The sequence below is a fragment of the Triturus cristatus genome, chromosome 8 (assembly GCF_964204655.1).
Source record: "Triturus cristatus chromosome 8, aTriCri1.1, whole genome shotgun sequence".
Classification (NCBI taxonomy): domain Eukaryota; kingdom Metazoa; phylum Chordata; class Amphibia; order Caudata; family Salamandridae; genus Triturus; species Triturus cristatus.
The window spans coordinates 273,856,490-273,878,568 of NC_140591.1; the positions used below are offsets into that span (position 1 = coordinate 273,856,490).

Below are 22,079 nucleotides of genomic sequence, written 5' to 3' on the forward strand. Positions count from 1 at the left end.
CATAAATGCTTTAATAACAGGTATTTTGAACAAAGATAAATGTTGTCTATTCTGCAAGTAGGCTGCACTGGCAGCAAGGTGTAAGCATACTGAAGTGTAGGCTGGACCTGAGGTTTGAAGATGCAGCAAATTAAGAAAGAATTGTTTGTATCTGTGCTCATAATGGGTTAACAGTTTGATGCTAACAGTATAGAACAAATCACTTCCGTTTGGCAGCATAGCATTGTCTAGTTGTCGAGTTATGAGCTTGCTTAAAAATATCCATGCATTGTTGTGGTAAGTTAAAATACCCAAATTCTGTTACTTCAGGAGCCATATTGCAAGGCTCATTTCCTTGGTATTGTGATGTCTTATTTCGCCATGGTTCTATGTGAGAACTCCAGGTTGAGGGGAAGCTTCTCGTATGGGACTAGGGAGAGATCCAGTAGTGTGGTAAACCATGGTTGACGAGCACATGTTGCAGTTATGAGCACTAGGTTGAGGGAGGTCAGCCTGAGCTTTCTGACAAGTAACGGAAGTAGTGGGAGAGGTGCAAAAGCGTAGGAAAATATCCCTGCCAATTCATCTATAGAGCATTGCCTTTGGATAGAGGGTGAAATGCAAAGTTTGGGCATTTTGCATTTTCTGGGGTTGTAAACAGGTCTATTTGTGGAAACCTCCATTTCTGAAAGTATGGTATCAGAACCCTGTGAATTTCCCATTCGTGGACTTGTTGCTGTGTGCTGCTGAGAAGGTCTGCAACTTCATTGCTTATCCCTGGTACATGTTCTACCAGGCGATGAATGTTGTGATGTGTTGCATAGTGCCATATGTTTTGGGATAAGCATGATAATTGTAGAGATGAAGTCCCCGCCCCTCGTTTGTGTAGATAGCACATAGTCTATTCGGACTAGGACAATTTTGTGTAGTAGGTGAGGTAGGAACACTTTCAATTATAGGTGAGCCGCTTGAAGATCTAAGTAATTGCTATGGAGACCCCTGTGTTTGGAGTCCTATATACCGTGAATTGTAAGATTTTGAAGGTGAACTTCCCAACCCCTGAGGGAAGCATCCACTGTGAGAATGGCTTGGGGAACTGGGTCTAGAACTGGCTGCTCTTTGGACAGGTTTTGTTGATTCCACCATGCCGAGAGTGATGTGTGTGATCACTCTACCACTAGATCGTGTAGTTGACCCAGTGACTGTGTCCATTCACATGAGAGGTATTCTTGCAGCAGTCTCATATGTAACCGGGCATGTGGGACTATTGAGTAGCAAAATGCCATCATGCTCAAAAGTTGCATGAATAGTCGGACTGTGACTCGGGTCCCCGTTTGAAGGTGTTGGATTGGTGTCACAATATTTTGTATCCTGTCTGCATTTGGCAATGCTAACCCCAAGTGAGCATCGAGTATGGCTCCTAAATACAGTTGTATTGGAGATGGTTGTAGGTGCGATTTGTGCATACTGATGGTAAACCCTTGTTGTAGTAGGTTGAGTGTCTGTTGTGTATGCGGTTTGCTTTTAATAGCCAATTGTCCAAATTAGAAAACACATGGATGTTTTGCCTGCGAAGATGTGCTGCCATTACTGCTAGGAACTTTGTGAATACCCGTGGTGAGGTGGTGACTCCAAGGGAAAGAACTTTGAATTGATAATGTTTTCATTGGAAGACAAACCGTTAGTATTTTCTGTGTGAGGGATGGATGGGTATATGGAAGTAGGTGTCCTCTGGGACTTAAGTGGCCATGAAGTCACCTTTGTAATAGTGGAATTACTTCCTAAAGAGTGCCCATGTGAAAGTGTTTTGATAGAATATAGTGATTGAGTGGTCTGAAACCGAGAATGGGTCCTAGTAACCCGCCTTTTTTGGGAATGAGGAAGTAAAATGAACTTACCCCTTTTCCTTGATACTGTATTTGGACTAGTTCTATAGCTCCTTTGAGCAAGAGAGCGGAGATCTCCTGTTTGAGGAAAGATTGGTGTTGTATGGATAGTTTGTGTTTGCAAGGTGGAATATTTGCCGGAGTTGTGATGAGCTCCAGACAATAACCATGTTGGATAATGTCCAACACCCATCAGTTTGTTGTGATGAATTTCCGCGCTGGAGAAACTTTTTGAAGACGTCCCCCGACAGGTGTTAAATGGTTGGGGGGAATGGTGAGGAAGTCCTTGTTGCCATTTGTTTTTGCAGTCCGGGTATTATTTAAGCCACCGCGGCCTATGAGGACCCTGTGGTGTCTGTGGAGGCAGACCTAGCACCCTGTTTGAAATTGGGCGGAAAAAAGGATCCATAGTAGGTGGGAGTTTGTAGGGCCCCCCTGATTTTGCAACATCAGTTTCCTTTTTCATTTGTTCAAGAGCTGTGTCTACCTGAGGGACAAAAAGGTGCTCTTTGTCAAAGGGGAGGTTAAGAATTGCCTGCTGCACTTCAGGGTTAAGTCTGGAGACACAGAGCCAAGCATGTCTATGTAAAAGAAGGCTGGTGTTTATGCCTCTAGCTGCAGTGTGCGCTGAGGCTAGTGTGCATTTTATGGAGTTATTGGTGATTTAACTTCCCCTCATTGACTATTTCATAACCCCGGGGAGATTTGGAGGAGCTCCTCCATTTCATCCCAATGAGCCCTGTCGGATCGAGCCAGAAGAGCTTGGCTGTTGGCAATACACTAGTGATTAGCAGACTGTGTTGCTATCCTTTTTCCGGAGTGTGCTGCAGCACCAAATAATGGACGGAATGCTGAATGAATCAAACATTCACCCCCAGTCAAGCGATCTGGGTTAAATTCATTGTTCTTTAGCACACTATGCCACCCCAGTTTGAATCTAGCCTTATGCAAATCAGTCTTGACGTTGCTCCTCACCAGACCTGTCCAGCCCGAACTGCCAAGGTGGGTCCTCCCTGGACCGGAAACAAGCATCCTGGATCTGGTTTCGGGGTGACACCTTTCAGCAGCCAGGCTAGCTTGAATCCACAGCGAGCAAGGGATCCATGTCTGGGCATACCCATCCCACTTGGGGTGAATAGTGCTGCAGCATCAAATGATGGACAAAATGCTGAATGAATCACACATCCTTTTTCTGGAGGCATCAATAGATTTGGGCTCTTTTTCTGTTGGCGGTGCGTCCACAAATGTTTGGGAGTTTGCCCTTTTCCTTGCATTGCAAACACAAGGAGATGATGGACGGAGCGCTGAGCCTTTTCAGACACTCACCTCCAGTCACAGATCTGGATTAAATCCATCATCGTTCTTTAGCTCACTTCGTAATGCCAGTTCAGACCCAGCTATATGCAAATCAGCCTTGACCCTGTGCCTCATGGGAACAGTGTTTCCGGTTCAGGGAAGACCTGGCTTGGCAGTTCGGGCTAGCCTGTTCCAATGAGGCACAGGGTCTAGGCTGATTTGCATATAGCTGGGTCTGTACTGAGGTGGCAAAGTGAGCTAAAGAACGATGATGGATTAAACCCAGATCTGTGTCAGCATTCCGTCCATCATTGCCTTGTGTTTGCTTTTCCTTGCATTAGCCGCTACACGCAAGTCTGGGGTTAAATGTCCTCTAATGTATATCGGATCAGATGGTGCAGACTTATATTTTTTTTGTCAAATTTTGGTGTTATTATTCAAGCCTTAACAGGGTCTTTAAAAATGTCATCTGCATGACGTAGCATTCCCTTAAGGAGTGATAACTATTGTGGCCACCTTTGAGCAGTAGACAGTGTTTCGAAAAGGACATAAAGAAATATATGCTTTCTCTGACTCACAAAGTCAAGGGAATGCCCCAGGAACGGACAAGGGTTACCAATTTGCTTCGTGTTAGCAGCGTACCCTTTTTCCTGCCCTTTGCTTTCATGTAACAAATCAGTGAATTATGGAATTGGTAATTCTGGTTCAGTTCAATTAATGAAACTTATGCACCAGAAAACAGTAATTTGTAAAAGGTAAGACCAAAGCTGGAACACTTGTATCCTTGTGCTATGGTGCCCACTAGTAAAGCTAGCCATATATGACCCTCAGTAAGCCAATTAAAAAAAGAACCAGTAGGCTAGGTCCCCTACGCAAGCTGGCAACTCAGTGTCACTGAGAGACTTCATTCCATTCTCATGACAGAAGGATGAAACATTCAACATATTTTTTGGGGGAAAAAAAGAATTTTCCTTGTCCGATACATTAATAGCAATGAGTTCTAGAGTAATCCTTTCTAGGCCAGATCACTGTGTGACTGGACATCACCATTCAAGTTGAACACCTTCAAAGAGAACAGTGCATCCAATGTTATGCCTGCATAATCTGATTTAGAAATACATGATTCTTAAAACACAGTCTCAATGCATTGCCTTTATACACCTGTTATTGCAGCCAATGTTACAAAGCTGGGAGTATTGATCATCCTTTTGTTAAACTCTTTAGAATTTTTCAACAAATAGTGTTGCACTGAATCCATACAGCCACTACACATACTACAGAATCAACAGGTAAAACCATGGAGGGGCACTATGGTCGAGTCTCAGCACCTCTTACATTTGCTGCATGTAAACAAGATGTATTCAATATAACATTTCCACTTTCTGCATCCCATAAAACAATACTGAAATGCTTCTTCCTTCTCTATACCAGGGATGTGGCGCTAGTGGTATTAATCGAAATGTGGTGTGAAGCTTATAGAAGCAGTTGAAATGTTTTCAAATAATCATCATGTGAGACAGATGTAATTCCCTGACCGGTGTCTCTTGCATGGAAGCTCAGAACATGTGTGATTTACTTGTGCGAGGCAAATGTTGACGTCCGTTTGAAGCCAGGTGTGTGGTGTACAAGAGCAGGCTGTCTTAGTCCATTACGGACACACTAGCCTGCACATGGTGCTTCTCAGGTCCCTCTATTTGTAACTAGTTCTAGCTGGTGGATGGGGAGAAGGCTGCAAAGCCAATTACCTTTGTCAGTTTAGGCTTCCCCCAGCTCTAATGAAACATTCCCGGCTTCTTGTACTGCTACTTCTTTTCAAGGTAATGGGATCATATGGAGAGGTCTGACTGGCCTGGAATCAACAAAACAACCTTGAGCAGTCCATACTGGTCTGACTTCGGATTCTTGGCTTTAGAACCCAATCACAGTTGGATGGCTGCAGGAAGAAACCTTTTCTCCAGAATTGTGCAATATTGTATTACAGGATTTCATATCCCTGATAAGGCTCCAAAGCACTTCTGGGTCATCAACTAAAAGGCAACCCTGTTTCTTATACAGGTTGGGTTTTGTGAAGCCTGAGTGAGAAACATTAGGTGTTACACGTCAAGCTTGAAACCGGTCCCAGGATGCTCGTTCATGGTTCAGGGAAGACCTTGCTTGGCAGTTCGGCTGGACTGTTCCCATGAGGTACAGGGTCAAGACTGATTTGCATATGGCTTCGTCTGAACTGGGGTGGCAAAATGAGCTAAATAACAATGATGGATTCAACCCAGATCTAATAGTGACTGGGGGTGAGTGTCTGAAAAGTTTTGGTGCTCCGTCCATTGTCTCTTTGTGTTTGCTACAATCATTGTAGCAATCATGTAGTTGGGCTTAATTACAGAGTGAAGCAGAGAGATTTAAGAGATCAACAGTTGCATTTCCAAACACATCCCATCTTGTTGGTGACTTTGATTGGTAGGCTGCAGGTCTCTAGTCTGGTGTATAGGAATTTCATTAGGTGTCATGTGGGACCTACATAGGGATGCTCAAATCACACTACAGTAATCTCGTAGATTGAGTCGGACGTGCGGATATGCACCATCATAATCATCTGTACGGCAAGAGCCAGGTCTTTACTGCTCTCTTGATTTCAAATTTGTCATGGTTTGTCCTTATTCTTACAGTTTATTGCCTGGTGGGTGATGCAGAGTCTTGAGAGTTACATGCGACCATAGGCAGCCAGTTGACAGATTGCAGGGCTGATATGTGTGGTTTGGCATGTGTGTATATACACTTCAAAGGTGGACACGTTTTCTATTTGCTTAAGTATGCACGGTACAAAGACAGCTTTTATTATGTGGTTGACTGATAATGTATCAACCAATTGTGATTGGAGAGTGATGCAGTCGAGTTTCTTTCATTATCTGCTGAGTGCTGAAAGTGATCATAGCATAAGCAGAGGGGATAGTGATATCAAAGTGGATATTGTGGCGGTCATTCGAGGTGATGATCTGATTTGCTGTCAGAGTGAAGTGTTTGTAATAGCAAAAAACACAAAGAGGAGGATGTGCCTGTCCTATGCAAATGATCACAATCAGTTGAAGAAAGTTCACTGCTTCTCAGGTAAAAATGTTGTATCCGGTCTGAGGCCAATTTAGTTTGTCAAACCAAATGTTTAGGGTACCAAAAATGCAGAGGTTGTTGTGGATGATCGTGATGTCAGCAATGGCATCGAAATAGGTGTCCGAAAAGACTGGGTTATTCAGGCCATGCTGCTGATGATCAGAAATGACAAGAAGCATGATGGAGAAAGTGAGCTTCAGCCAAGTAAATATTTGCATTCTTATGATGAAACTACTTCAAAGTTTTGGTGGTGGTTAAGGAGTTCTGGAAGAGGAGGACTACTGCTCTGTTGGTCTTGTTAGTAGGTTTCTTTCTTGTGAGGATTTGGAAGCTATATGGGATCGCTTTATGAAGAGTGACTCTCCATCATCACTTAGCCATGTTTCAGTGATGAAGAAAAGGTCACCTATCTTTTGTTAATGAGTATGCAGGATAGGCGGTTGAGGATGAGGGTGGGTGTTGATTAGTGGTAGGAGGGAGAGTTTGAGAGCCGGGTAAACAGAAATGGTACAGTCATCATCAGGCTCCAGATGGTTAAGAAGAAATTTCATGAGGTTATAAGGGAAAGAAAAATGAGAAAGAGTAGGTAGTTTATGCAAAGAAGTTTGAGAGTATTAAGGGGATTGTTAGATCTATGTCAGGCCTGGACCTGGGTTCTGCCAGAACCGGGACAGAGTGTGGAATTAGGGCCTTTGAGGCACTCTTCTTCCACCTAACAATGTTATGGTTAGAACTGGTGGCAGTCAGTGAACGGTACTTGGCCAAGTGGCTGCCACAACTACTTGCCATTGAACAAAGAAGATTTAACTTCAATCAACAAATTGTCGCTGCAACAGGGATAAAATAGGGTGAGTCAGAAAATGGGGTAGAGACATTTGAAAAACCGTCTGAACATTTGCAATAGACAGATCTCTGGTTGCTTCAGGCCTCCCTCCTTAGTCATCAGGGAAGGACTAATACTGCCTGCTTGGGGCAGTGTTTCATAGACTGTCGGAACATACAGGAGGTTCTGCACACCACTGAGGGGCAGGAATCAAAGATGGCCACCCGCCTTGGAGGTGTTCATGAGGTTAATGCTTAACCAGCTTAAACACAAACATTAAATACGTTATAACCCAACTAGATGTAGCAGAATGAAGAGAGGGCTTTTACCCTATTGCTTTAGATGCAAGGATGAGATGTGTACCTTCTTTCATATCGTATGGGGATGTCCTATTATACAGCAACACTGGTCACGTGTATATCCCACCCTGCCCAGAATGGTGGTTAGACCAGATCATGCCTCAACCAAAGACTGCACTTCTTGGACTAATGGATGAGTGGAGGTGGCCACTAGACTCCTGGTGGCAATGGGTCTGCTTATCTTAAAACAGAACATTGCTTGTGATTGACAGTTCGATAAAGCTCCCTCTTTACAGGAATAGGCTTATGGGATGGAATGGTGTGCATAGGCGGAAATGTATGGATGCACACTAAGGGGATGTCCTAAAAAATATTTAAATTTGGGGATTTACTTTCAAGATGCAGGTATCTGAGTGACAACAGATAATGTATGCTCATGACAAAATACCATGTAAAACTGTGATTAATAATGTGCTGCATGAGAATGCTATTTGAAACCAGTAAAATGTGCTGTAAAAAAAACGATGGGCACGCATATCAACAGGACCTTATACCTATGCTTTGTTTCTGCTCTCCCTCAAGACTTCGCCTAAGTCTGGGGAGCTACTTGAAGGTTTGCCCGATGTAAACTAATAAGTGATACAGGTTACCTACCTGCACAAGGAGCTACAATGCACTTGCTTGGAGCAGCAGTCCAAATGAATGTAGACCCTCACAAAGTCCATGTGACTGAAAAATCCTTTTGAAACTTATCAGTTGAGATTGCCAAGGAGCCATGTGATCTCCAGCTCGGCTGACCAGAAGAAGAATGAGTGAGATTCACAACATCTGGGTCTTTAACCATCCATTTGAAACCATGAGGTTTTGATACGTTGAATTCTGGAGGTTGTCCTGAGGATGGAATTAGTTTAACAATTTTAAACCAATACCATTCTTAAGATATTGACATGTTTAGTCTGCTTAGCCACTAGAACATTTCGCCTGTCATTGGAAGATTCGAAGCTATGGACATCTAAACTTTAGGTGCACAGAACGAAGAGATAAAAACAGTCTGGTTTTAAACTAGTTTTGGTGCTTCATTGAACCGAACCATGTTTGAACAGAACAGTGGCCAGAACCGTTCCTGAGTTCCTGCTGTGCCGGAACTCAGAAAGACCTTGTAGGATACCAGGGACTTCATTAGTGTGGGCTCCTTGCTGTTTGAGCGGTGGGCTTTTTTTTGTTTTGTTAATACTTTTACTTTACTGTGACAGAATATCACGAGTAAGCTTACACTGACTCAGTTGCTGAGTTTGGTACGCCAGTTTGCATAAATGGAAAGACAAGTCCAAAAGCAACACATCAATGCTCTTTGCATAGGTCTGAGTCTCTTATGAAATAATATATTAATAAGAAACAGACCCTCTGAGCACTGAAGACCTCCGATCCGAACTAGATATAGCCCTATAGGCCTCAGTGTGATGTTATCTGAAATCTAGCACTAAGGGGTTAGGAGCTGTAAAAACATTTGGGTATCTGGTCTAAGCCAGAGTAGACTCTGAGTGTTATGGGTCGTAACATGAATGTGTGCTCTCACGCACACACAGGACACAGTTCCGTGTTTGTATTAATTTGACTACATAGTGTGAAGAGTGTATCTGTAAATTGGAATTCGATTGAGTTAGTGCATGAGCTCCCGACAGCACAGCTCGGAAACAGTGAGCAGTGGTGGTCTCTCCCAGTTTCAGAGCTGTGCTGTCTGCAGCGCATGCAGTACCTCAGACATTTTGGGTTCAATGTCTGCACTTTGGCCAGTTTAATCACATAAAACAAGTACTAGTGGTGCCCTGCAGGAGCGCACATGTTCATGAGAGAGCCCAGTGCTCTCAGTATATTAGTATTGTTATATTTACTTACTTGTGAACAAAAGTCCTAATCTTCTTTTAAGTTCTAGCAAAGACGGGAGCGCTAGGTGGCGCTGGTCAAGATGGCCGCCCCTCTGTGAGGCTCCTGATGCCTGACCCCTCTCATCCGGCCTTTCTCCGTCCCCCGCTGTCCTAGCAGCGATCCGGAGGTCTCTACTTGCAGCGGGACCGAGACACCACACTCGGTGCGATTTTCGGCTGTTTCCCTGCTCCCCGGGCTGAGCTCTGCTGCCCCTGGTTCCGAGGCTGCTGGGGACGCGGCCGGCTGGTTCCGCGGCCGGCGCTGGCAGTTGCGCGAGCCCTGCGGCGTCAACGAGGGCCGCAGGCCGTGTGGACGGTGGCGGCTGGCTGGCCATTGCGGGACCCGGGAAGGCTGCCTCTTGCGATGCCTGCTTGACCACTGCCTCAACGCTGCCCCAACCACTGGTGACCCGGCAGGGTGCTGTTTCTGGAGCCGTGGGGTGCCCCCTGGACCTGCGGAGGCCCACGACGACGATGGCCGGGAGCGGGTGAGCAGAGCCTGTGTGGGCCGCGCTGGGACCGGCTCCTGTCTACCTTCGCGCCGCCGCTGCGGACCCGCACCGACGGTGACCGGGCGGCGGCCCTTTGGAGAGCTGTGTGGAGGGATCCACTGTGGGGATCGGCGGAGCCCAGCTGCCACGGGCCTCCGCAGCCGGCGTGGGAACCCATTCCTGTCTGTGGCCTCGCATCCTCTCCCCCCCCCTGCCGGTGGGGGCTCGCCGCGGATGGGCAGACGGCGCTCTTTTCTCTTCCCCCCCCTGGCTGCTGACCGGACCCGGGGGCGTCTGCCAGCTGACCTGCTGCATCGGGCGCACCAGTGGACCTAAGGTGAGGGGCTGCAGCGAGAGGGCCCCGGGACTGTGCCTGGACTGACGACGCCTGCGGGGTGGTCCGCGCCGGAGCGGCTCTGGTGAGGTGAGGTGCCTTTGCTCTCCCTTTCTTCTGGCCCCTCCGGTCCCTGGCCTCCCGCCGGCCGGTCGATTGGCGGAGGGGCGCGGCTGGCCACCGATTCGCCTTGCTGAGCCCGGACGCTGGCGTACCAATCCCGAGCGCCATCATGGGCAGGGACAGGGGCGCCAAGTCGAAGACCTCGTCCCACCAGACCACAATCGACCGCTTTACGACCCCGGACACCCCGGGCACGGGCGGTGAGACGGCGTCGGCTCCTGGCACAGACCTCGCTGCCATCCTGCTGGCCATCAACGCCTCCCGCACGTCCCTGGAGGGGATGGTTGGGGAGGTTAAGGTGGACGTCGCGCTCTTGCGACAGGACCTCCGCAACGCCACAGCCCGTATCTCGGAGGCGGAATCCCGTATTTCGACGGCAGAGGATGACATCCGGCAGCTCCAAGACCAAGTCAGGGAGCTCACGACCCACTCTCAGGAGCTTCATCGACGGGCGGAAGATGCCGAAAACCGGGCCCGCCGCAATAACCTCCGCCTGGTGGGCTTTCCGTAGGGGGTCGAGTCTGGCCGCACCGACGACTTTTTGGAGAAGTGGTTCAAATCTTGGATGCCGGCGGCCAGCTTGTCCACCTGGTTTGTGGTGGAGAGGGCACACCGGTCGTTGGCGGCCAGGCCCCCGGTGGGGGCCCCCCCGCGCCCCTTCATCTTGCAGATCCTCAACTTTAGAGAAAGGGACGCTATCCTGAAGGAAGCGCGGTTGCAAGCCCCCCTGGTCTTTAACAACCATCCCATCATGGTCTTCCCGGACTACACCCGCGAGGTCCAGGAACAGCGCCGTTCGTACATGGAGGTGAAACACAAGATGCGCTCCCTGGGCCTCAGCTACCAACTCCAGTTCCCGGCGCGCCTCCGCGTCATCTTCCAGGGCAAGACATTATTCTTTGACACTCCCCGGGCGGCGTGGACCTGGCTCACCGAGGAACGGCCGTTGCGCCAGGCCGGGCGGGTGTCGCCAACCCAGCGGCTCTCGGCTCAGGACACAGCTCGACTCCCGCGCCCACGACGCAGGCGGCGCACGCAGTCCCGGCGACCCCGCGGCGGGGCGGCGAAGGGGCCTCGATCCGTGAGTATGTCGGGGAGGAGACCAAGGGACTCATCCGCCTCATCTGGGACTTCTTCACAGGCGGCAGGGGGCTCTCGCCTCCGCTCATCGCCTTTGCCTGACCCGTCCCCGACCCCCCTCCCCCTGCACACAGACCTCTCCGACCTCTCCCGCAGCCCAGCCATTTGAAGTGACTTTTGTTTATCCTCTGTCTTGGCAGAGGACTCGACGGCCTGGTCCCGCGCACGGGCCTCAATCTCAGACTTGGCCTCAGCGGCTTTCCGCTCTGGTGTAGTTACCTAGGACAGCATCATTCCATCCGTACTTCAGGAGGGGTCCACCACGCTCTTTACACCAGAGTGCCTCTGCTTGGGGCTTTGTAGTTGTTTGTTGAAGTTCGGGCGACAGATGCTTCCGTTTTCGAAGTGTAGGGTGGGGGGTTCGGGAGGGGGGTTTTGTCGGTTGTTCCTCCTAGGGAGGGTGTTCCTTTTAGTTCAGGTTTGGTTTTTCTTGGGCCCATCACACACCAGCTTCTTGCGAGCGCCACTGCGTGGCTTCCCCCTGACTCTCACATGCACTCCGCCTGCGCCCGCTCTCTGCTGGCCTTCCTTGGTTCCCCCTAATAGGTCATTCATGCTCCCCGGGGCGCTTCCATGCACCTTGTCCCTTCCCCGCGCGTCCCTGCTGCTCGGTGTCCCGCCGGCGCCCCCCTGGGTGTCTCGCCCCCGCTGCGATTTCCGCCCACTGTTCCCATGGAAGACTTAGCCCCCAAGGCACAGCTGCTCATCCTATCCTGGAATGTCAACGGGCTGCTGGATCGGCTTAAACGCGCTGCGGTCCTTAAGTACGCCCAGCGAATGGGGGCCGATGTGCTCCTGCTTCAGGAAACCCACCTTCTTGGTGAGAGGTGTCCCTTTTTAGCCCGCTACGGGTATGACCAGGTGTGGCACTCTGGCTTTTCTCGTGGCTCCCGCGGGGTGGCCGTCCTGTTGCGACGCTCCCTCCCCTTTGTCCTCACACGGGTGATCCACGACCCTCAGGGAACCGGGCTTGCCGTTTGCGGCACACTCGACGGTAGGCCGACCAGCTTCCTGTCGTTCTATGCGCCACCCTCTGGCTTGTCGCAGGCGTTATCCCGCGCGGATTCTCTGTTGGATGCCTTCCCGTTGGGCGATGTGCTTGGGGGGGGACTTTAACGCTGTCTTGGCCCCTCAGCTGGACTCATCGGGTCCGGTGTCGGACTCCTGTGCGGCGCGGGCGAGGCAGCTGGCGGGCTGGGCCGAGGCCCGGGCCTTCTGCGACGCCTGGAGGACCTGGCACCCTCACGCGCGCCAGTACACCCACACCTCGGCCGCTCACCGCTCTCATGCGCGTATTGACATGATTTTTGTCCCCCCTGCCGCCTGTGGGGGCATCCAAGATATCCGTATCCTCCCCAGGGGGATTTCGGACCACTCTCCGGTCTTCCTGGGTCTGGGCCCACGGCCCGGCCGATGTGGCGCTTTAACGCTTGGTTCCTCCAGGATAGGACGCTTCGTAAGGCGGTGGGCACGGAACTTACCCAGTACTTCTGCACCAACGTGGGATCGGTCTCCTCGGCGGGCACCCTGTGGGAGGCCTGCAAGGCGACCATCAGAGGCGCGGCTAAGGCGCACGTGGTGCGACACCGCCAGACGCGGCTGCGGCAGCTCACTGCCTGTGAAGCCCGGGCGCTGCGGTTGGAACGGTCTCTTGCTGAGCTCGACGACCCAGCTGTGGACCGGCAGCTGCGGCTCCTTCGTGAGGAGATTCGGCAGCGCTCCCTTGAGGCGGCCAAGCTTCTCTGGCAGTCTTCGCTGGCACGGGTGTACGGATGGGGTGACAAAAACGGCACGCTGTTGCACCGCCTGGCCACCTATCCCAGGACATCGCGCATCATTCCGGCGATAACCGATTCCGAGGGCGTGCTCCATTCCTCTTCCGTGGAGATAGCGGCTGCTTTCGTCCAATTCTATTCCCAGCTCAACCGGGCTCGGGCACCGGATCTTTCGCTGGCCACTCTGCTCGCGTCCAGTGACGTGCACCTCGCTCGGCTTCGACCGGACGAATGGGAGGGCCTGGAAACTCCCATTTCCCTTGAGGAAATTGGGGACGCGATAGGGCGTACGTCCGCGGGGAAGACCCCGGGGCCCGACGGCCTCCCCCAGGAATTCTATGCCGCGTATAGGGACAGCCTGGTCCCGCGGCTGCGGGACCACTATGCGGAGGCGGTCGAGAAGGGCTCTTTCCCCTTAGAGGCGGACTTGGCCACCATTGTGGTTTTGCCTAAATCTACGCCGCCGTCCACCGACAGAGCAGCTTACCGACCGATTTCGCTTATTAACACTGATGTGAAGCTTTACGCGGCGATCCTGGCCCAGCGGCTTAGGCCCTTTTTGTCGACTCTGGTCCACCCGGACCAATGCGGCTTCATGCCAGCGCGGGGCACTCGCCACTGTCTTCGCCGCCTCCATGTGGCCCTGGCTCACCGCCACCGCCTGACTCCATACCTCGCCCTCCTCCTTGCCGACTTTGAAAAGGCTTTCGACTCGGTGGGGTGGCCATACCTATTTGACGTCCTGGCCCATATGGGTTTCGGCCCTAAGTTCATGGGGATGGTGCGGGTCCTGTATGCCCGCCCCCGTGCCAGGGTCTTGGTTAACGGAGTGCTGTCGCGGCCTTTTCGGATCGGCCGGGGGACGCGGCAGGGGTGCCCGCTGTCACCCCTTCTCTTCGCACTCGCGATGGAGCCCCTCGCGGCCCTGATCAGAAGTGACCATCTCCTTCAAGGCTGGGAATGGCCGGGCATTGAGGCTGATAAAATCGCCCTCTACGCGGATGACGTCCTGCTGTATCTTGGCGACCCGGCGCGTTCTGGACCTCGTGCATTGTCCATCTTGGGTTGTTTTGGCCGGGCGTCTGGTCTGTCCCTGAATTCGAGGATGTCGGTTTTGGTTCCCTTGCACCCCTCCCGGGACTGTTTTGATTGGCAGAGGACCATCCCCCTCCGCCGGTTGTCCTTTAAATATTTGGGCATCTGGGTCTCCCTCCTTCCAGAGCTGAGTTGGGCGCTCAACGTGACCCCCCTGGGCAAGAAAGCTACGGCAGACTTGGCGAGATGGCACCAGCTGCCCCTCAACCCGCTGGGGCGGGTGGCCCTCTACAAGATGATGATTCTCCCCCGGTTCCTGTATGTGCTGCAAAACACCCCCCTTTCCTTTCCGCCGCCTTGGTTCCGTGAACTAGATGGGATGGCGACGAGATTTCTCTGGGGGGGTGGGAGGCCCAGGTTGGCTCTGTCGACATGCCGCCTGCCCACCTTCGATGGGGGCCTGGGCATGTCTAATCTCTACCTCTATTATCTAGCCACCCGCCTCCTGGTCATTCACGACTGGTTGGGGGGGGGGGGATGGTCCGACCCGGCCTATAGGGTGGAGCTTGGGGAGCTGGGCTTCTCCGGCGTTCTGGACCGTCTGTACGGCGCCCCCATCCCTGCCTCTTGCCCGGATATCACCAGAGCTATATTCCTGGCCTGGCGGGCGGCGCTCCGTCACACCCGATGGACTGGGAGGCTGACCCGGGTCACTCCTCTGTGGCACGGGACATGGCTGCGGGAGGTCGCAGATCTGGAGGGCTTTCACTCTTGGGACCTCCTCGGTATTTCCCAGCTGGGAGACGTTTGGCGGGGGGGCGAATGTGTTCTTATTCGGAGCTGCAGGAGCGCTTCTCCCTCCACTCCTCCCAATTCTACCGCTACCTCCAATTGCGACACGCCATACGCACATACACCCCGCTGGACGTCCGGCTGCCAGACCACAGCCCCACGGAGGCTCACGTCATGCTGGGCAATTTAGGGAGGGGGGGCATCTCCAGGATTTATCGCTCCCTTGTCAATTGCACCCCCACATCCCTGGAGGGCCTTAAGGAACGATGGGAGGGCTGGGTGGGGCCCCTGGACGAGGCTGATTGGCGGGACGCCCTTATGGCTCCCCGCTTAGTGACGGCCTCCGCCAGACTGCGGCTTATCCAGGTTTACTACCTTCACACTGCTTATCTTACGCCGGCCCGCCTCCACCGAGCAGGCCTCTCCACTGACGCGACCTGTCCCCGCTGTGGCTCTGAGCCGGCTGATTTCCTTCACATGGTGTGGTCTTGCGCGGAGTTGGAGGGATACTGGAGGGGCGTCGAGTCTGAGCTTACGGAGGTCCTGGGGTGGGAGGTGCCACATGAACCTAAACATTCCCTACTGGGCATCACTGACGGCTTAGATGGCACACGCCCGGAACAGCTGTTCCTTATGACTGCTTTAATGGTGGCTAAACGAGACATTGCAGCGGCATGGAAACAGCCGCAGCCGCCCAGCTTAGCCAAATGAGGCGCAGGGGTGGACTGGTGTGCGGCGCAGGAGCGGACTCTTGACCAGGCGCGGGGCTGCCCCAAGAAATATCAAAAGGTCTGGGGGAAATGGCTGGGCAACGTACCTTCATAGGGCGACTTGGCGGTTGGGGGAGGGTTTCGGGGGGAGAGTGGTTTTGTGGTGCTCCTTCTAATGTATTACTGTGGGGTGGTGGTTCACAGGATCCAAAAGTTTTCTCTGTTGTGTTGTCAAAAACAATAAAAACTTGTTTATCAAAAAAAAAGTTCTAGCAAAGACTGAATACTGCTGCTATTGATTGTCGTTTACTATCATACCGTGTCTGTGTTTGTAGCCCAGATACCAATTGGAGTAAGTCTTGATTGCATGTCCTCTCTACCAAACATCCAAGAGCCCCAAAAGCAGTAACCTGGTGATTCAATTGGAGTAAAATAGTATTATGGTTCTTGGACATGAATGTTAAAAGGCAGTAAACTGCCCAATAACCAATGACCGCCCCAGGACCCAAAGAAGTTTCAGATTTCTTCAACTTCTAGGGGGCTCACATTTGAGTAGGTAGAATGGCCATCTCTTTACTAGCGTTCCCATGAAAGGGTTATGCTTTTTTCTGACAATGGTTATCAATTCCAAATTGAAATGCACAACATTATTACTGAGATTCAGACTGCCGACAAGATCATCATTTTTTTTTAGACTTTCAACCCTCTTTTCCTGCTTAGAATTAGGGGCCACTCGGCACCAATGGGATCTGTGGGTATTGGTGTAAATGGCATTGCACGTGGCCATACGATAAATCCAGACATCTTCTATATCTTTTCTGACAGGTTGATGGGCAGGTGTACATTTTCTACATGTTCAAAGTAGTTGGAATCTCATCATTCTTGCCATACTCCAGGCCCCTTCACTCGGTTCTCTGATGAAATATCACAGACAAAATGATCACCCTAAAAATATCGAGGACACAAATTTGGACTCTATATTTATACCTTGTTGCCGATATTTTTGACTTCACATACAAACGGCCACAATACAGTAAATACATTGAGAAGTATATTTAATTTTAATGATTATACAGTAGACTATATTAACTTTAGTCCCTGTGCACACCAAAAATGAATGTCTCCTTGTCTAATGTAACTGTTGCTCAGGTAAAGTGCTAAAAAACCTTCAGGTCGAGTTCCCGCTTTATAAAACTAAAAAAAATGTCACATTACACAGACATATTAATGTTTAGGTCTCGGTTAACAGCCCTTTGCGCTGTCTCCTTGTCCACCTGTGTTAGGTTTATTGTTCCACCCCTCATGTGGTTATTGTATAGATTTTGTAATCTTTTGATAAATAGTTTGTTGTTAAAATCAATTTTTATTTGTGTTTAAATACATTTATTTATGTTAATATTTTGTAATTATTTTAACTTGTATCTTTTTATGTTTGTACACTTTACAAAATTAACATTTATAACTGTCAAGATCATGGAGCAGCCAACCACAATAATATGAGGAAAAGGAACACAAGTATTAAGTAATTAAGTTGTGACCTTTAAAAGTACAAAGTAAGTACTGAGGCATGGTGAGCGCTAAACGTCGCAGGAACACTACGCCTTCCATGTGCATGGGATAGTGTTTTCATAACCAAGCAGTTCTGGCTTAGAGGTCAGACTTTCAAGCCAAAGAATTTGAATCCCATCACGTGTCAATGGGGGTGAAGTCTAACAGGTCTCTCAGAAACAAAATTCTGCTCCACAAGACTACAACAATGTTACCACTAACCTTCCAGGGACTCTCATTCATCAACACCAAATTGGTTCATCACAAATGCTGCTAACATCCATGATCTATCTTAACACAAATAACTCAGTACACATCCTTCTAACAATGAGAATTGGTTTACTGATTCAGCATTGTGCTGCAGCAACCCCTACCTGCCAACTAAATCAATATACGCAAAATGCAAGAACAGGTGGGTTGTGTTGCGTCAGTAAGCTTCAGTATGTTCATATTTTGCATAGCCTCACTGCAAACTCTTTGAATATCTTTGATTGAGTGAACCATCAACACTTGCCACATCTTTCATGTGTGCACTTGCTGAGCACCTGCACTTAAATGACACTCATCTTTTCTAACAGACTTGACCTAGTTCAACACATGCTGTTGTTTTCAAATAGGATTCTCCACATGGGAATCCGAGTGAGAGATCTAACAAACACATACGGTCATGGGACAGAAAAGGATACAGAAAATTGATCTATTTGCAGAAACATTAACATTTTACCCTGAAACCAGTCATTTATTGTTAGTACAATTAAACGTCTTGGAGAGTTACCCACATGGGGGGGGGGGGGGGTTGAGGAGACATTAACAATACAACAGATATTAGTAAATTACTCATGAAAACGTTAGTGAGGGATATTTGTGTATGAGAAAAGTCTGCCATTGTAAGACTGACACACCAGCAGATCTACGAAATGAAGTTGACATAATCTAATGTGATCAAGGGACGGCTTCACTTACCAGTGATCTCCTATCTGGCCTTTTCACAAGCCATTATTCTGTTAAATATTTCACATGATTGGCAGTACAGTGGATGGCTTCTTACCTGGACACTTGTTATTGATGTGAACTGGTAGGCTTTTACAATAGCGTAGTTTGCTTCTACATCTACTATCCCCAGAAGAAGGTACTTCCACCACTTGTTCTTTACAATGTACAAAAGGCTACTTTCACCTGTGTTGAATAAACACAAAGAACATTGGTTTACTCAGCCATCAGAAATTCAGGCAGTAAAGTGTGTTTACATTTTATTTTTTGGTCATCAAAAGTGGATATATCTATTCATGCAAGTATTAGAACTGCATTTTCAGAGGCATCACTGCATGTTTAGATATCTAATGAGATTTAGTTAACATTATGGCAACACTGGCTGTGTGTACATGTGGACAGCGTTTATGGAGATGCACAGAATACCTCAGAGGTAGTCTACATTTATTTTAGCCGCAGACATTTTGAAATATCTTACACACCTTTGGACTTATTGAACTGCATTTTGAGAATGCATTGGTAATCTGTGAAGTTCTTCCCCGATTGGCCGCAGAGGAAATGCTTATGCAAAGGCGACAGAGATCCAGACTAACTCTGAAATACTCTTGAAGATGCCTGGAACACATATGAAATAAACTGGCACTTAGTTTGCATAGATAATGTTTTGCGCACAGAAGGCAATTTTCTAAATCCACTGTTATCCACAAATTAATTCTGTTACTATTAACATGAATATATACTTTGAATGGTTCTCATTCAAGAACAGAATAGATGTACACATTAGAATTTAAAAAACAGGCTTTAAGATCATCCAAGTGGTGCATATCTTCAGAGGCGGCTTCATATTCACCAGGTATACCATCCCTCCCTGTGGCTCCGAGGAGCTAATGACTGTAGCAAAGCACTGAATGAGGACCTCCACACTTGGCATAATTATTTGTGCTGAGAATGTACCGTCTGCAGGTCCATAACATAAACACTGCATAAACAAAACATCAGTGGAGGCTGGCCAAACAGGACATGGATGACAGAGCACTATCACTTTGCAGGCTCTATTGAAGGAAGCCATTAGTTTAGCATATTGTTTCAACTCAGGCCATCAGTCAGATAATGACTCACTCTCGTCTGGGTTGATCCATACCACTCCTCATATATGCAATGCACACAAAAAAGCCTGCATCTTTACCTGAGCAAGGTGCAGTGCAAGCACCAGCCCTTGTTCGGGCAAAGGCAATCCATAATCACACCATGTTTGTTTGCATGTGTGTCTGCGCTTGTGACTGGGTACAAGTGAGTGTTTGGGGGTATATGTGATGAGTTTGAGCTTTGAGAATGGGGATTAGTTGGGATCCTGCCACTCTACGGGCACTGGGGGCTCACTGTGACAGTGGTGAGCAACACTGCCTTGCCAGACATTAAAGGCAACCTTTGTCTACCATGGTATATTAGTGGCCAATTCTTAACATATTGCAGGCATTCCTGGCGACATTTTAGCTATGCTTGGTGCAACAGTAGTCATGCTTGACACATTTCTGGCGATTCATGGCATATTAAAGGCCCATTTTTGTCATTCTGATGCGATTCTTGCCAAAGTTCTGGCTATGTGACTGGAAAATTGTGCCCCATCTGTGACTAACTCTGATGCTCTCAGCATCAATCTCACTATCTTTGGCATCACAGTGGTCTTTATTTGACATATTGAGGCCATTTTGACAACATTCCAGCTACTCCCGGCATTGTGAAGAGCAGCCTTGACATACGTATGGCTACCCATTACATAATGATGGTACTGGCACAATGATTCCAATCCTTGAGTAATGGTTGCCATTCTTGACATCGTTGACTATCCATGGCATACTGGGGAGGAAATTTATTTCATATGATTGACATCCCTGGGATGTAATGATGATGCTAAATGGGCACAAACGGCACAATCTGTTCCATTGTGACAGCTGTACATGCAAATGGTTGGTAAAATGCCTAACTAATATTTAGAGACAACCGTGAATTTAATAAAATGAAAATCTGGTATCTCAAGATACAGATACTTTTTTTTTTTTTTTAAATTGACAAGCTTCTGATTGGGAAAATTGAGCGTATTGATCAACAATTAAAAGAAAATATTTCTTGATGAAATATCTGTATTTTCTGAAGCTAGTAGCAAGCTGATGTTTCAGAGAAAATAACTATTTCTAATACACATTTAAAGCTGAGGCTTTCAGGCATATAAAAAACAATATTTGTATTCTATGTTTATAAACAAAAGGCATCTTTTATGTACACAAGTATCCTTATATCAGTATTAGTAATGTTTCCTGGCGGCAGACATAGGAACATTTATTTATTTACTTACTAAGGGTTTTTTGTAAAGTGCATCAATCATCCCCTGGGGGATATCAAGGCGCTGAAACAGCAAGCTGGCATTTGTAAAGGCATTGGATGGCAGAGAAACCCCATATCTAAGTTGTGAACAGCCAAGTTTTTAATTTCTTCCTGAATCTGAAATGTTCTTCTGTAAGACGCAGATCCAAAAGGTAGCTTGTTTCACTGAACAGCTGCTAGATGAGAAAAGGAGGGGGCTCCAGCTCTAACTCTTTTTATCCTTGTTGATTTGGCCAATGCAAGATCGGGAGATCTCAGATGGCAAGTGGGAGTGTAGATTATCAATCTGGTTTGTAGGGTAACTGGGCCTATCCTATACAGTGCTTTGTGCACATGGCGAAGTAATTTGAAATTCGCTCTTTGTTCCAGTAGTGGGTGCTTACCTACTCGTAGGCCCAACCCCAACTATTCTTCCTCACCTTGACGCTCCACCATATTCGCCATGATTGACTTCACTGGCTGGCCTTCTCCTGCCCCCTTTTGATATGGAAGCCAATCCAGAAAAAAGAGAACTGGTCCAACCTAATCTCCAACCTATTCAAGCACGTCCTTACATCAGCAGAAGTAACCCTTCTTAGTAAAGACATTGCATTGTTTCCTACCACTGAGAGAACAAACTTCTTTACACTGCAACCAGAACTACAACATTTTTTTGGCAAACTCCGGTTGAAGCCATTATCTGCTGACAAAACAATCACCATAAGTGAATCCTTCAAGGGGATGAGGCCACCATCCACATTCTACCTCCCACCCCCCTCATCAAGTGCCCATCCAGAATTAGTCGCATTTATAAAAATAGTATTGAGGGATTGAACACGCATGAAGGAAGAGAGATCATTAACCGATTAGAACTTCACACTAGCAGAATGCAGGTGAATGAATGAATGAATGAATGAATGAATGAATGAATGAATGAATGAATGAATGAATGAAATAAAATTTATCATCGCGCTACTAAGCCCGAAGGCATCAAAGCGCCTAACCAAAAAAAGTTCAAAAGTTCAAGGTATTACAAAGTTTAAAAGAGGACACACCCCTAATCATAAAACCAGCTGATAAAGGGGGCGGTATTGTGATCAAGCACACGCACGACTATGATAGTTGAACAACAGGCAACACTACACCAAATTGCTTGGTAAGCCATTAGAGAAAATACAGAAGAGACTCCTGTCTCGTCCCTCTGCATAGAACAAAAGGATCCAACAGTGTTCCAATACCTGTAAACCTAGCAAGGGGCGCCCAGTGAAGGAGCCTCAGCCATTTCATATAATTATGTCCTAAACCCATAGTTTGCAGTGTTGCAAACATACATTTCCATTCCAATGTGTCAAATGCCTTAGTTGCTTCCAGTGACAGCACTGCAGTCGACTTCTGTAGGTGTCTGGTATAATCTAAGCAAACAAATAGACACCACAAATTAAGTGCTGCCCTTCTACTTTGTATAAAGCC

At 48.4% G+C, this 22,079-nt stretch overlaps 1 protein-coding gene across 4 annotated transcripts in view; it reads right to left on the minus strand.

Moving 5' to 3' along the window:
* Positions 1-22,079, minus strand: part of SLC35F2 (solute carrier family 35 member F2) — a 337,639-nt gene that overhangs the window by 82,966 nt on the left and 232,594 nt on the right. For all 4 annotated transcript variants that reach the window (XM_085621504.1, XM_085621503.1, XM_085621506.1 and 1 more), the window contains exon 3: positions 18,307-18,434. In XM_085621504.1, the coding sequence (XP_085477630.1) occupies positions 18,307-18,434 (128 nt within the window). The remainder of the gene's footprint in view (positions 1-18,306; positions 18,435-22,079) is intronic.